The 16,015-nt window shown below is 40.1% G+C and overlaps 1 protein-coding gene across 2 annotated transcripts in view; it reads right to left on the bottom strand.

The window, feature by feature from the left end:
* Positions 1–1,224: 1,224 nt before the first annotated feature.
* NME8 (NME/NM23 family member 8) overlaps positions 1,225–16,015 on the bottom strand; it is a 51,754-nt gene continuing 36,963 nt past the window's right edge. Inside the window, exons 12-17 of one of the 2 annotated variants that reach the window (XM_074199195.1) lie at positions 13,769–13,913; positions 8,942–9,037; positions 7,860–8,011; positions 6,175–6,319; positions 3,341–3,582; positions 1,225–1,517 (exon numbers count right to left, since the gene is read on the bottom strand). In XM_074199195.1, coding sequence (XP_074055296.1) covers positions 3,342–3,582; positions 6,175–6,319; positions 7,860–8,011; positions 8,942–9,037; positions 13,769–13,913 — 779 coding nt within the window. In that variant the 3' untranslated portion in view covers positions 1,225–1,517; position 3,341. The remainder of the gene's footprint in view (positions 1,518–3,340; positions 3,583–6,174; positions 6,320–7,859; positions 8,012–8,941; positions 9,038–13,768; positions 13,914–16,015) is intronic. The other variant, XM_074199194.1, reaches the window with a different exon arrangement.

Below are 16,015 nucleotides of genomic sequence, written 5' to 3'. Positions count from 1 at the left end.
GTCCTGAAAAGTACCTTATGCATAACATTGCAGTTGAGTCTCCTAAAAACCTGAAAAGTAACGTATCATAGTCCATTTTAGACTTGAAATCACTGAGGCTGAGAATGGGGAGGTGGTTTTCCAAGAGTCCCACCGCAAACATGTGTCAGAGATGGAAAATCCCAAAGATGTTGTGAATTCTGTAAAGAAGTATTGTGAGGGGCAGCTAAGTGGTGCAGTGACCGTGGAGTCAGGAGGACCTGAGTTCAAATCCAGCCTCAGACATATAATAATTACCTAGCTGTGTGACCTTGGGTGACTCACTTAACCCCACTGCCTTGCAAAGAAGAAAAAGGAAGAAGGAGGAGGAAAGAAGAAGGAGGAGGAAGGAAGAAAGAAGGAGGAGGAAGAAAGAAGGAAGGAAGAAGGAAGAAGAAGGAAGGAAGAAGAAAGAAGAAGAGGAGGAGGAAGAAGAAGAAGGAAGGCAGTCAAGGAAGTGATCTTTGGGATGGTTTTTTTTTAGGTTTTTGCAAGGCAAACGGGGTTAAGTGGCTTGCCCAAGGCCACACAGCTAGGTAATTATTAAGTGTCTGAGACTGGATTTGAACCCAGGTCCTCCTGACTCCAGGGCCGGTGCTTTATCCACTGCGCCACCTAGCTGCCCGGAATGGGTTTTTTTAAATTAATTTAGAATCAGAGAATTAAAGATCATCAGTGCTAGTAGATAATCTTCAAAACAGCCACCTGAATCCAATCTCTTCATTTTACAGAGGAAGAAACTGAGACACAGAAAGGGGCAGGGATTTGACTGAGGTTACACAGTAGCTCCCTAGCAAGTTAGCAAAAAATGTTGGGAAGTAATATCACTTCAAATATTTATTAACATCTTTTCTGAAGCTAATTGAATGAGAGGACAGGACTTTGGTGGCCATTGCATCAACCTAACTTTTTTCTCATATTTTTTTTTGCAAGGCATTGGGGTTAAGTGGCTTGCCCAAGACCACACAGCTAGGTATCAACCTAACTTCTTGTAAAGCCTTCTTAAAGAATGTTATATTTGGTAGGATTATTATTCTACACTTTCAAATTTTAGAGACAGGAAGAAGAGACAGGATTGCTATGTAGGGCCAGTCATAATGAAAAGAGTTTTCTTCTCCCTTAGATTCCTCTTTGCAAGAATGTCCCCCACCTTCTGTCTCCAGGAGTCTCCCAAAGCTCTGAACTGCCCCCTCTTTGCTTTTCTTTCTATTCTCTTCATAACCTCATCAGCTTACATCAGATCTGCAGTGATCATTCCCTATTCTCTGTTTTTAATGTTTAGCAATAAAACCAAGGCAAAAAGCGTTTGGGTTTGGGGTTTTTTTTTTTTTCAGTTTGAGAGATTGGCTTTGCTTTGTTTCGTTTCATTTATGTTGATATCACTGTTTCTTTCCCCCATGAGGCTGCTCTGCTGTTCCTATTGCTGCAGGAGGAAGATCCACCATAGATTGCATTTCCGTAGCACATGTGGATGAGTGGAACAACATCTGCTGGGAGCTCTAGGGAAGAAAAATGAAGCTGTTCACGTCTTCCTGACAGCCTCTCCTCATCAGCCTATTTTTATATTTACGCCTGTTCGGCCCTGTTAAAATCAATTCCCAGTTAACTGCATATAGGAGACCAGCATGCTTTGGGGGGGGGGGGGGAGTTGGGGGGAATAAATCTTTATACTATTGTGAACCATGTGATGTGCAAAGTACTTTATAAATATTATCTCATTTGCTCCTAAGAGGTAGGTGTTGTTATGATTCCATTTTATAGTTGAGGAAACTGAGGCAGACAACAATTAAGCGCTTTTGCCTAAGGTCATGCAACTAGAAAGTGTCTGAGGCTAGATTTGAACTCATATCTTCCTAACTCCAGGTCTATTGCTCTAATGTAGCTGCCTCCTTCAGTTCACTCCTTGCAATTACCACCTTGCCCAGCTTCAACGGCAATAATATCATTGCCTCAAATCTCTGAGTGTTGGGGCAGGAAGGGACCTCAGGTTTTACCAACAAAAGTTCCTTCATTTTGTTTTTGTTTTTGCCAGGTGATGGTGTAAAGTGACTTGCCCAAGGTCATACAGCTGGGTAATTATTAAGTGTCTGGGGTTGGATTTGAACTCAGGTCCTCCTGACTCCAAGGCTGAGGCTGTATCCCCTGCACTACCGAGCTGTCCCTCCCTTCATTTTTAGGAGTAGGAGACAGGTTCAGAAATGGGAAGAGATTTGCCAAGGCCAAATAGCAAGGTGGTAATGAAGCATCAGGAAAAAGCCACATCTTCATCTTCTCACAGCCCTCCAAGTGTTGAATTGGTAGGGAAATTCATGATGAAGAGCAGGTTCGTAGTTATCAGGCATTGGCTCTAAGGAATCCCCAGGATCCTCCTTGAAACCAAAGACATGAATGGCCCAGGGCCTAGGGATGTGCATCTCTAAATCCAGGCAACTAGAAAATTCAACTCCAATCCTAACTTCTGCAAGAGCCCTTTTCCATCTGTCCTTCCAGCTGCTAATACTTTCTCTCATATTTTCTCACATCTACCCTGTATATCTCCTCCATTTGAATGCAAATTCTTTGAGGGGAGAGACAGTGTTTCTGCTCTACCTTATATCCCTTGGATTTAGCAGAGTTAAACACTTAAATGTCTGCCTTGTCTTCACACTTCCAACAGCCAAGTGGGCTGCAGATATTGAGTGAATCTGAATCACCCATAATGAGCAGAATGCACAAAGACTAGATAGCATCCCTTCACTTGGGCTTCAGGGTCAGTGGGACTTCTGCAGAGGTCAAGCTAAAATCTCTCTCAGATATAGTCTTCTTTCATGGAAGGGGGAGAATTAGATCCAGTTTCTTCACTCTAGTGGCCAGAAACTAGGAACAAAGGGATACAAATTGCAATTTTCCAAAAGGAAAAATCCTCCGCTTCACAAGGTTGAGCAAAAGCTGGCTGATCGTTTTTGTTAGGAGAGTTGAGTAGGGGCATCACACTTCAGTTTGACTCAGTTACAATAAGGGATCTTCAGATTCCCTTCCAACTCTGAGGTTCTAAGCACAGGATAATTGTGGACCTGACCAAGATAAAGGTGGCTGGGGTTGGGAGGAGATTTCGCATCAGAAAGACCTGATATAATGAATAGCTGTGTAACGAGCAGTCCACTCATCTTCTCTCTGTCTCAGTTTTCTTACCTGTAAAATGAGTGACTGGGTTCAATAGTCCCTATGGTCCCTTTCAATTCTAGGTCTACAAATCTAAACAGGGGCTTCTGGTAAGCTTGCTTTTTGGTCAAGTCTGAAAATTGGAGAAATCTAGAAAAGAAGACACTTGAAGGCTTTCTACCTTAGATTTCTGTCTCCTCAAAGAACATATCAATGTCTCCGAATATCAGCTCAATGGACATCATGGCCTGTTCTTTGGAAGATGATGCATGGACAGCATTGTCCAATATGTCTTTTCCGAAGAGGGCCCGAATGGTGTCCGGTTCCTCCTTCCTTGCATATTCCGGATCCACTGGGCCAGCAAACTTTCTCCAATCCAGCACTGCGTTCTCCTTACTTATGATCATGGCCATGCAAGGACCCCTAGAAGTCGAAAAGACCATCAGAAGATCACTGCCAACTCTTGGCCTAACATAAACCACAGAAAAGATTGCATATGTCTTTCACTGATTTTTTTTGACTGACCCCAAAAGTGCAAATTTCAACATCTTTGTCCAGTGTCCCACAGTCATATTTGTCAGGGGATAGACTTGAACCCAGACTTTCCTACCTGAGGAAAACTTTCTAGTTATTATGCCACAGTGTTTCCCCTATGTTCAAATATTTAAAATTTTCAAACTTAAAATACAAAGTTTGAGCAACATGGGGGTGATGATCGACCTTAATAGACTTGCTCATTCCATCAGTGCAACAATCAGGGACAATTTTAGAGCACTTGAGACAGAGAATCCCATCTGTACCCAGAGAAAGAACTGTGGAGTTTAAACAAAGACCAAAATCTATTACCTTCAACTTTTTTAAAAAAGGGTCTTATGTAGAACATAATTTTGCTATCTAATAATTTATTTTCTCCTCAAAGATATGATTTCTCACCCAACACATTCAATTTCAATCAATGTATAGCATGGAAACAATGCAAAGATTATCAGACTGCTTCTGGGGGGATGGGGGGAGGGAAGGGACGGGGGAGGAAAAATTGTAAAATTTAAAACCTTACAGAAAATGATAGGTAGAAACTACTATCATATATAATTGGAAAACAAAAAAGATATTCATAAAAAAAAGACAAAGTTTGGATCGATGGCACTGACAAATAGCTAATAAAATCATATCGCATTTATATATAATTCACAGATGATTTTGTTCATCCTATACTAAGGCTCTTTCTCTTTCCTCCATCCTACTGGGGAACAAGTCCTCCCCTCTGCTATGGTACATTGAATTTTTTGAAGTCACCTCCAATGCTTCCTTCTCTGTGCAGTCTTTCCAGCTCTTCCCTGCCTGTAATGGTCTTCTAGTACAGACCTAGGCTGAGATTTGACCTTGCCACTTCACCAATATGCTCCTCACAGGACACTGAGTAGAGTTATCTGAGTTTGTGCCTTCAAACTGTCAATCTTCTTCGAAACCAGGACCAGATACTGTTTGATTGTTGTTTGTTATTTGTTATTTATAAGTAGAAATACTGCTTTTTACTATTAGCAAAGACTGCTTTCATCACTTATTATTCATTTTTTATTATTCCTTATTTTATTTTATTATTAGCAGAAATAGAAGATGAAAAATTCCAGAACTGTTGTGTCAACACAGGTCTTTCTTCTTGGTCATGAATTTTTCCAGTACACCAATTGGTTTTAGAAAAGAAAACAACCCCAATTGATAAATGAACAAAAGATATGAACAAGCAGTTTTCAGATAAAGGAACCAAAGCTATCTATAGTCATATGAAATTTCTCTAAACCACTTTTTTTTTTAGGTTTTTGCAAGGCAAACGGGGTTAAGTGGCTTGCTAGGTAATTACTAAGTGTCTAAGACCGGATTGAACCCAGGTACTCCCAACTCCAGGGCCAGTGCTTTATCCACTATGCCACCTAGCTGCACCTTCTAAACCATTTTTAAACAGATTCAAATACCAATAACTTTGAGGTACCACTTCACACCTATCAAATTAACTAATATGATAATAAAAAAAGGAAAATGATATATGTTTGAGGAGTTGTGGAAAAACTGGGACACTAATGCATTATTGATGGAGTTGTGAATTGTTCTATCCATAATAAAGAGCAATTTGGAACTATGCTCAAACTTAGGGCTTGCCCTTTGATCCAACAATACCACTATTGAGTCTCTATCCCAAAGAGATCATGAAAAAAGAAAAAAGAAAACTACGTGTGCAAAAATATTAATGACAATCCTTCTCATGGTAGCAAAATATTGGAAACTGAGAAGATGCTCATTAATCGAAGAATGGCTAAACAAACTGTGGTACATGAATGTAATGGAATACTATAATATAATAAGAAAAGATAAACAGGCAGACTTCAGAAAAACCTAGAAAGATGTGCATGAACTGATGCAAAGTGAAATGAACAGAACCAGGAAAACATTGCACATGGTAATCAGCAGCATTGTGTGAGGATTAGCTATGAATGACTCAGCTCTTCTCAACAACACAATAATCTAAATCAAACACAAAGGACTCAAGAAGGAAAATGCCATTCATATCCAGATAAAGAACTGGTGGACTCTGAAGAATACTTTTTTCCATTCCTTTTATTCTTTTTCATGATATTTTCTCTTTGTTCTGTTTCTTCTTTCACAACTGTGATTAATATGGAAATGTTTTACATGATAGAACATGCATTAGCTATATCAAATTCCCTGCCATTTAGGAAGAGGGAAGGAGTGGGAAGAAAAAACTTTGGAACTCAAAATCTTGTCAAAAGAAATGCTAAAGGGGCGGCTAGGTGGCGTAATGGATAAAGCACCAACCCTGGAGTCGGGAGTACCTGGGTTTAAATCCAGTCTCAAACACTTAATAATTACCTAGCCCTGTGGCCTTGGGCAAGCCACTTAACCCCATTTGCCTTGCAAAAAAAAAATGCTAAAAATTATCTTGACATGTAGTTTGGGAAAAATATTAAAAAGAAAAAAGAGAAGAAAAGAACCACTTACTCAGTCATGTGATGTACTAAGTCCTCAAAGAAGTCTTGACCTTGATGAGCTTTATAAAGCTTCACAACCTTGTCCACGGATAACTGAATTTCCTTCATGTGGGACAATGAAAAACCATATTCCTGAATCTTTCTTATGATTCCCCCTGTGCAGAAAAACAGACATCTAGTTGGTTTGCTAACTGCCTTTATTTTGCTGCAATTATTTTGGTGGACTTAAACTTGGCAGAAGAGTTTTACAAACCGATTTAAGATGCTATAAACCTCTGCTTGCATGGCCCCTTCATCTGTATTTTTAATCCCAGCCTCCCTCCAGAGCTTCAGCCCTGAATGTCATCCTGCCAACAAGAGACCAGATATGCACAAAGTGAAAATTTTGTGTTTCTGTTATAAGAGAAAGTAAAAGGAGAGAGGAATATCCCTACACAATCTACCCTTGTCAGTGGGATGTCTTGTTCCCAGGTGAAATGAAATACAAAGGAAAGAAAGATTTGAAAACTGAGATGAGGGTGAAGGGGAACAGAGGCAGAACGGTTAGGATAACAATAAAGACACCAGATTGTGGAAGACTGAAATGTTATAGATCACTGAATATAGAAGGACCTCAGCTGTCATCTTGTCTACCCTGTAACTGAACAAGAATTCCCCCTATGACACATATTATACCTCATGTTGTGGTAGGCATCCAGCTGTTAACTAAAGCTATCCAGTAATAGTCAGCCCACTACCTCCTAATGCAGCCCATTCCATTTTGGATAGCTTAATTTGTTGGGAAGATTTTCCTTATATCACTGTTTGCTCTTGGTTCTCCTTCCTGAACCAAATATAACAAATTCACAGAACCACAGAATCATGATTCCAAAGCCACTGACTTTTCCTCTTCCACCTAACAGCTCTTCAAATGGATCTGAAATGAGGGGACTCAAAATCAAATCCTATCTCTGCCATCTACTATGTGTGTGACCTTGGGTGGGTCATTTCTTCTCTGAGTCTCAGGTTTCTTCTTCTGTGGAAAGAGAAGTTTGGACTAGATGATCTCTTAAGTCCCTACCAGCTTTAAAATCTATGAATCCATAAAAATTTAAACTCCATGAGATGCATGTTCTTCTTTTCCTCCTAAGATAATTCCTTTAATGTCTCCCATGACAAGATCTCAAGGACTGCTGCAATAATGGTTGGGCTCCTTTGGGCGTGCTAGAGCTTATCAATGTCCCTCCTAAAATATGGTTTCTGGAGCTGGAAGTATACTCTGTTAGACCATAGGATTGAGAGGATGAAGTCTAGGTATCTGTGCAATCTCCACCACTCACACTCTGAAACACCAGTGGAAGTCTTGGAGATGTGATGGCTGAACCATGTGAGTGTTAGAGTGTTCCCCACTAAATGGATCTGAGAGGTGGCATTAGAAGGAAATGGTGACAACTCTGACTTCAACCACCTGGAGAGAGAGGAAAGGGGATTTCATCAAATTGCTGGAGAGGTCCAGTGCCATTGAGAGAAAGACAGAGACAAAGAGAGAAAGAGTTTGTCAGAGACAGAGACAGACAGAAAGAGAGAAAGAAGACTAGGAGGAGAAAGATAATATGGAAGGAGAGAGAGAGAGAGAGAGAGAGAGAGAGAGAGAGAGAGAGAGAGAGAGAGAATCAGAAACTCCAGGGAATTTGACCTGTGTATTTGAAGGCTCACCCCTCAGGTCTTGGAAGGCATGAGGCTTGATCAACACCATGGTGTGTTCATAAGGAAAGCAAATGCGAATTTCTTTGGTTGCTTCCTCTGGAGTGTCCTTCCCATGAAGCTGGTTGTACTGAGAATTGTCTGGGCCAAGAATTTCCCGTAAACTTTAAAAAAAAAAAGAAGAAAAGTTTAAAAGTCCAACTCTCTGAAGTCTCTTTGAACTCTCAACAGCATTGAGAAATGGATACTCTCTTTTAATTGTTACTGCTATGTCTTCCCTTAGATTCCTGACTATTCATTCAATTCAGGTGATTCTAAAGATGTTGGAGTAGTTGTAGATTGCAATTTTTTTTTTAGGTTTTTGCAAGGCAATGGGGTTAAGTGGCTTGCCCAAGGCCACACGGCTAGGTCATTATTAAGTGTCTGAGGTGGATTTGAACCCAGGTACTGCTGCCTCCAGGGCCGGTGCTTTATCCACTGTGCCACCTAGCCGCCCCTAGATTGCAATTTTTAAAGTAGGTGGCATAAAACCACCCAAAGATTTAAGGGACAGCCTGGATCTGGTTTTTTAGTTCATTCTCTACATTTGTCAAATCCACTGCTTCTTAGAGCAAAGTAATGCTCCATTGTATTTTATTATAATTCATTTTAGAGCATTTAAGATTCCCTCTCCTCCTATTTTTACCTACTCGAGATATACCTAGCCTTGAAATGTCTAAGTTGGAGATTTTAATAATTTAAAGTCTATGACAAAATAATAAATGAACTTACTGATCATATACCAATATCATAGAGTTCTCCAATTGTTCAGTAACAGTCACACAATTAGTCTTTAAACTTTGCCTAAATTAGGGACTAGAAGCTGGCATCTGACAACTGTCCTGAAGGTAGAGAGCACAGGAACTGCTTTTATCCACCCAGAACCCCCCCCTTTATTCCCTTCCAATTAATGCCAATTAACTAACATAAGAATTATCTGATGTTTTTCTGGGTGGCATTATCAACCCTTCCTCCAAATTCCGAGTGATTTTGAAGCCATCCTTCCCTACCCACTGATCCTCTAGAAAAAGTTGGAGACCTCTGCCAGGAAGTACCTGATGGGGAGTTCATCAGAAGCTGATGGGCCCAGTATATATCGCCAGAAATGTACAGCATTTTGTCGTTCTAAACAAAATGCCACAACTGGAGCACTGGGGGGGAAAGGGGAAAGGGGAAAAGTTACATACTGAAAAGGAAAATCCAATTCATGAAATACATGTCCCATAGTTAATGGTGTGTGCTTCAGTGTGGGGAAGAAAGGAAGGAGGAAGGGAGGGAGAGAGGCAGAGAGCAGAGACACAGGGAGAGACAGAGACACAGAGAGACCGACATACACACACCCACATGTACACTACCTCAAACCAGGAAGACCTATGGTCAAGCCTTGACCATACACATATACTATGTGGATGGCCCTGGAAAAACCACTTGGTTCCCTAATAACTGAGTCAACGTGGAGATGCTACATTGCAGAGAAGATGCCGAACCCCAACAGGGGAAGGAGTTTCCTCATTTCTGAAATCCCAAGACCCCATCACTATTCTCATTTATTCAATAAACATTGACTTTGTGCAAAGGACCGATGATGTCTTGATGGAAATGCAAAGATAATTAGGACCCAAGTGCTAACCCCTCTCAATGTGTAAGCTATCCTGTTCCATCCCACCTCCTTTAGCAGCTTGCTCCTCTCTCTCTTCCCTACTCTCTGGAGGAACGATGGCGTGGAGTCCGGGAGACTAAGGATGTGAGCACGTGCCCTTGAGAGTCAGCTCCATGCGAGAGAAGGAAAGTAGGTTGAGAACAGTCCTTCAAGTTCCAAAGCAACAGCTGGTGTTATAAAGGGAAAGCTGGGGAAGGGACATTTATCTCCACTTTTCTTTTTCTTTCTGTCACCAGTTATCATTCCAATTGTTGTTTCGTCCGCTTCTTTGGAGCTAGTCTGCTTGCAGGATTTTACAAGTCTTTGTTTTACCATTCTTATAAAGGTTTTCAGTTTTGATTATGACTTTTTCTGGAACTCAAAATCTTCATTTTAATATCACATTAACTCATTTCAAAGTTTGACCTAAATTTAGCTCAAAACTGAATACGTTTTTAAAATTTAAGGGTTAAGTGATTAAGTGACTTGCCCAAGGTCACACAACTAGGCAATCATTAAGTGTCTGAGGTCAGAATTGAACTCAGGTCCTCCTGCCTCCAGGGCCAGTGCTCTATCCACTGTGCCACCTAGCTGCCCCAATTGCTTGACTACTCAATGGGTGAGGAAGGGAGAGAATTGAGGACTTAAAATTTATAAAAATGTATATTAAACGAAGTATAATTTTTTAAAGAAGAAAAGTATGAAATCAAGGTGTGATCACTCACAATTCCCTGCAAGGATTCAATCAGGAGACGATGTCTGAGAGTTGGTACAAAATCTTACAATGGTAAGAATAAAAGATAAACACAGTACTGAGTGTCAGTCTTGTAATACATTCCCATTTTTCACATAGGAGGAATATTAAAGCAAGACCCATGTTCATGGGTGAGTGTATGACCATCAAAGGCTATTGCTCCTACCAATATGTACACATCCATGTGGGGGGGAGAGGGAATCTCCTCTGAATCATACAGCAGCGTAGTGTCCAAAACTAGATCCACCAAGCTGGTGAGAGATGCACCATTCATAGAAGGACCAATTCCGGTCAGCCAAATGTGGGAATCTCATTTTAATATAAGATGGGCCAACAATCTACAGTACAGCATCAGGTGAAAACAGTCGTTCACAGTGGCCAGTGTAGGACTAGAGGAGTCTTGGTAGAGAGGATGATGTTGGGAAATATCTCAGGGAGTAACTAGGGTCTTCTAGGGATGGTCACATGCAAACCAAGTGTAGTTGAAAACTACAGAAAGCAAACAATGGCCTAATTCAGCACCAACTTCAGGAAAAAGGAAAGGAAGCCAGAAGGGGGCCTTAGCAAAGACCACAAATGACCTAACTAGGAGGTCCTTTTCATCTGGACCCATAGGACCATGTACAAATGTGATGGTATGGATTGAAAATGTGGATGACAGTGTCATCCTAGCCAGTGGAGCACAAGGGCCCATTGTGTTTCAATCATTCGGTGAGAAACTTTGAGGAAAACACCCAGACAGAAGATTAAATAGGAAGCTCCCATATGCTTACTCTAACAAAACCCTGGAGTTCACACCAGACCAAATAGCGATATGGAAATCAAAGAACCACAATCAGTTTATCCACCCCAGAACTGCACAACAAAAATCAACAAGCCAATGAAACATGTTGTCCACATCTTGATGGCAATGTGATGGACAAGGGAATGAGAGACTTGAATTTTTGAATATAAGCAGTGCATGAATTCACTTGGCTGGTTTTTTTCATTATTACAAGGGTTTTATTTTTTCTTTCTCTCTTTCTTCTCTCTCTCTCAGGTTTTTAAGTAGGGAGGTGCTAAGGGGAAGATTCTCAACAGTGATGCCAAAAATCTAGGCCACTGTAACATTTTTTAATTCTCAGAACAGAAGGAAATTCAGAAGGAAGCACTGGAAAGTTTTTAGAAGTAACTTGGAGGGGCAGATAAGTGGTACAGTGGATAGAGCACTGGCCCTGGAGTCAGGAGTACCTGAGTTCAAATCTGGCCTCAGACATAATAATTACCTAGCTGTGTGGTCTTGGGCAAGCCACTTAACCCCATTGCTTTGCAAAAACCTAAAAAAAAAAAAGAACTTAGAAAATTTGTTTCATATAAATATGTATATATAGATAAACATATATAAGCATATTTTAAAAACAAATAATATGAAAATAGAGATTCATACCAATATAGAATCCCCTCTCTATGTTCTGTTATGTGTTTATAAAAAATTTTTCTTGACATTTAATTTCAGGATTTAAATATAATTTATATATAATATATATGATGTATAATATATAAATATATATTTATACATTTAATTTCAGAATTTAAATATATATATTATACATATTACAAAGAAGATGTCAATAGAGTCTCCTGTGTAGGAATAATGAGGACTAAAAAACTAGCCATATTGGAGATTCATTGAAATGATGAAATTTCTCAAAAATATTTCTGGTATTCACTAAGCAAATGAAATATTTATATTTCCTCTAGCCTCTATGGGATATGTTCTATTTTTTAGCCAGTTTTACATCACAAACAGGTTTTTGAGTGTTCTCTTCTTCCTTGAGATCTTATTGGGCCTATGATGCCAAGCTAGAGACAATGACTTATTGAGATTTCTCTGGACAGGGTAGACAAGCCCCAGCGTATGACAGAAATCCAGAACTCTCTCTGACCGCATCCACCCTAAAATTACACAACTGACCCATAGAGCTGACTCTAAGCACCTTTCAGCAGTTCTTACTTTTTCTTCTGACAATCCTAACATAGTGTTTTCTATTGAAATAAGGATAGAAATGGCATCTGCAAATTATTCTGAACACTCAGAGTAGCACAATCCTTCTCCCAGTTCAAGTTGGCACCTTCTCTGCAACTTGGCATTATGGGCATCACCTAGAATACTGAGAATTCTGTGACTTGCCCAGGGTGCCCAAGGTGTCCAGTGGGATCCCACAGGTAGGATTTGCACCCAGATCTTCCTGACTTTGAGATCAGTTCCTTACAAAAGTAAATATCCTTTTTTTAAAAAAATGTAGTTTAACCAGTCTTGGTCACATGCCAATAGTTCTCAGTTTTCCTGAAAATAATACCCTTGTTTCATGGCATTTCCTTGTGTCATTTGCCTTTCAATGCTATTGAATTAACTACTAAACATTATCTTCAGACATCTGTATTCCTCTTTAAAATTAATAAAGCATTTTACATTATTTTTATATGATCCCATATAAATCTTATAAATACATAAAATAAAACTGTTTCCATTTTAGAGATAAGAAAATAGAGGTTCAAAAAGTTACATGACGTATCTGTAGTCACACAAACCATAAATGTCAGCAACAAGATTCTAATCCAGTTCTTCCCCTGCTCCCCCTCCAGAACCCTAACTATTATACTATGTTCCCCCTTAGAGAGGCACTATGTTTGGCAACTAAGAAACTGCATATTTTACTCATCATATTCAGGGAGTTACTGACTCTAAATAGGGCTGCTCCCCAGGATCCAAGAGCAAGACTGGAAAACATCACCCTTTGAAATGAAAACTAGTGTACATTAGAATAAATGAATTCAATTTCCATGGTGAATTTCAAGTCAGAGAAAAGGGAGTTTAAATCTTAGCCCTGGGGCAGCTAGGTGGCACAGTAGATAGAGCACCAGCCCTGGAGTCAGGAGGACCTGAGTTCAAATGCGGCCTCAGACACCTAATAATTGCCTAGCTGTGTGGCCTTGGGCAAGCCACTTAAATCCATTGCCTTGCAAAAACTAAAAAAAAAAAAAGGAAGAAAAAAGAAAAATCTTAGCCCTTATGAGTATTAATTGTGTGACTATGGAGACATCATAGAGCTTGTCATGGGCCCAAACCCTTTATTGCATCCATGGAGAACCTGAAGCCCAGAGAGATTAGGGGACTATCCGGGGCATGCAGCTACCAAGTCGCATCTTTTTGAGTTCCATTGCAGTATTCTATCCATTGGACCAAATTGTTCCTTAATCTCAAGGATTCTTTTCTCATTTGGAAAATGGAAACAATTGTTCTTGCTTGCAATAAACTCATCCCTCCCTCTCAGGGTTATATAAATGATCCATTGTTATTATCTGAAGAAATAAATGCCCTAGGAGACAGCTGGGTTCTTATTGAATTAGACAACACTGCTTTCCAGAGACCCATACTATCAGGGTCTCTCCCGCTCTTGGATGACCTTTCTCAGTGATGCCAATGAGTCTTTCAAAGCACTACTGCACCTGGTCACATGTTCTATCAGCGCTGAGAAATATTCTCTATATTTGAACTGGTCGTAGAGTGTTTTGGCCTCCTCCTCCGACAAGGTCAGTTCTTTTTGCATTCTTATGACAAATTCTATCATCTGAAGGATATGTTGGACGTCCTCTTAAGAAGAAAGAGAAAAATGTCAGCATCCTCTGATCAGCTGCTCACCTGAGGGAGGCTTGGTTCTCACAGGCAAAATGGTACCACTCGATGCCAGTGGGTGGCTGTTGGCTAACCTTACTGTTGGCCAAACAAACCAAGTGGGAAAGCTTTTCTGAACCAGAGCCACAGATCCTTCCATTGGTCCCCTCCCCCATACCTACTACTATTCAGTTCAATCCACCAAGCACTCATTGATTGTTTGCCATGGCACAGGTGCCATGTGTGGTGCCACAGAAACAAAGAAAAAACAAAATGAATCCTGCCCTCCAGGAGCTTGGATTTCTTGCCCTGACTCACTTTGAAATTGCTTAAATTTGTTTTTATAAGTGTTTATTATATACCCCTCCCAGTTTTCCCCCCATAGAATGATTTTTTTAAAAGCCAAAAAACAAAACCCTCTTAATAAATACCTAGAAGAAATTCCATTCAACTCTAAGAAAATGTGCCCAGGGGACAGCTAGATGGCATAGTGGATAATGTACCAGCCCTGGAGTCAGGAGGACTTGAGTTTAAATTGGACCTCAGACACTTCATAATTACCTAGCTGTGTGACCTTGAGCAAGTCACTTAACCCCATTGCCTTGCACAAAAAGAAAGAAAAAAAGAAAATGTGCCCAGATAATGTAAACTAAGGTATGCTTGATACTAGAATTATATCCATCCACACTCTACCTCGTATGTGTGCTATGTGCTATCTTCAGAGATAGCAGCTATCATGTAATCAAACATATTAATCAAACTAATTAACCCAATAACCAGGTGGAGATACACAGTGATATGGATATTAAGTTTTCCCACCAGGTGGTGCTAGTCAACAACACATTTGCTAATTGTTGCCCTATCCTTCACTGTTCCCAGTTGGTGCTCTGATGATCCTCAAGAAATCCACTTTCCTTGGTGCCTTTTCCTGGTCTGGGCATATTTAGGGGGATGCTGCCCTCTAAACCCAGAAATTACCCCCCCCAAAAAAAAAATCATGGAAGCTTTCATTTTCACTCTCAAGCCCCTGAACCTTTTCTTTCAGGGGCTTCCTTTTTTGACTGACAATTGATTGACTTCAAAGAGAGGAGAAAGACCTAAAGACAAGAATCAAGAAAAGAATCTTGTAAGAGAGAGCATTTAATCTGAGATCTCAAGAGACAAAAGGAAGATGGAAAGTATTGCAGGCATGGGCAACAGGGAACTGGGAATAGCAAATAGTCCACCCTGGATGGATTAAGCAGGATGTAAAGGAAAAGAATGTAAAGTCAGTCTGGAAAAATAGGTGGTAGTCAAATAACTCTAGTAAGGTTCAATTGTCCAAGAGAGCTACATAACTGACTGACAGAATTCCATAAGACCGAAAGGAATTCCCCAATAGATACGAATTCAAAGGACATGAACAAAGCTACTAAAGAAGTGGTGAAAAGTATTAGCAACTATATGGGGGGGAATCTACATTGTTAAGAAATATGTAAAACATAACAAATCTGAGATGTCATCCCATAGTCAGAAAATTGGCAAAGATGAAAAAAGTCGAACATAGTCAATGCTGAAGGGAACTTGCAAAGACAGGCACATTAATACATTGTTGGAATAATTGTGATTTGGTGGCACTATTCTAGAAAGGGAGACAGAGAGGAGAGAGAGAGAGAGAGAGAGAGAGAGAGAGAGAGAGAGAGAGAGAGAGAGATATATTAACTTTTTTCTGATCTCATCTACCAATTCTCCTGGGGCAATATGACTTAGCTGGGTCTCATTCCACTGCAGACTCCCTTTCCCCCTCAGCTGCTTTTTGCTAAGTGAGGTAATACTGTTTATAGCTTTCCAACCTCTTTGTTATTCTTGTAAATGAGATTATACATTCTACCAGTGTTGCTCTGAAGAGGGAGTGGTTTTCCTGCCTTCCTTGGGTCTCATTGTCATGGTGACTTCTTCAAAAGTTAGGTTGGCTTCAGGTGTGTTGACTGAGACAAGCTACAGTTTTTGAACTGATAGATTCTCCCAGAATCTGAAACTTTAACCAAAGGCCATCCAGGTTTCAAACATTCCTTCACTGATGACTAGTTCTTTTGAAGCAA

Source organism: Macrotis lagotis, chromosome 8 (assembly GCF_037893015.1).
Source record: "Macrotis lagotis isolate mMagLag1 chromosome 8, bilby.v1.9.chrom.fasta, whole genome shotgun sequence".
Lineage (NCBI taxonomy): Eukaryota > Metazoa > Chordata > Mammalia > Peramelemorphia > Peramelidae > Macrotis > Macrotis lagotis.
The sequence above is the reverse complement of the archived record's forward strand: the minus strand, read 5'-3'. Positions and strand labels throughout refer to the sequence as shown.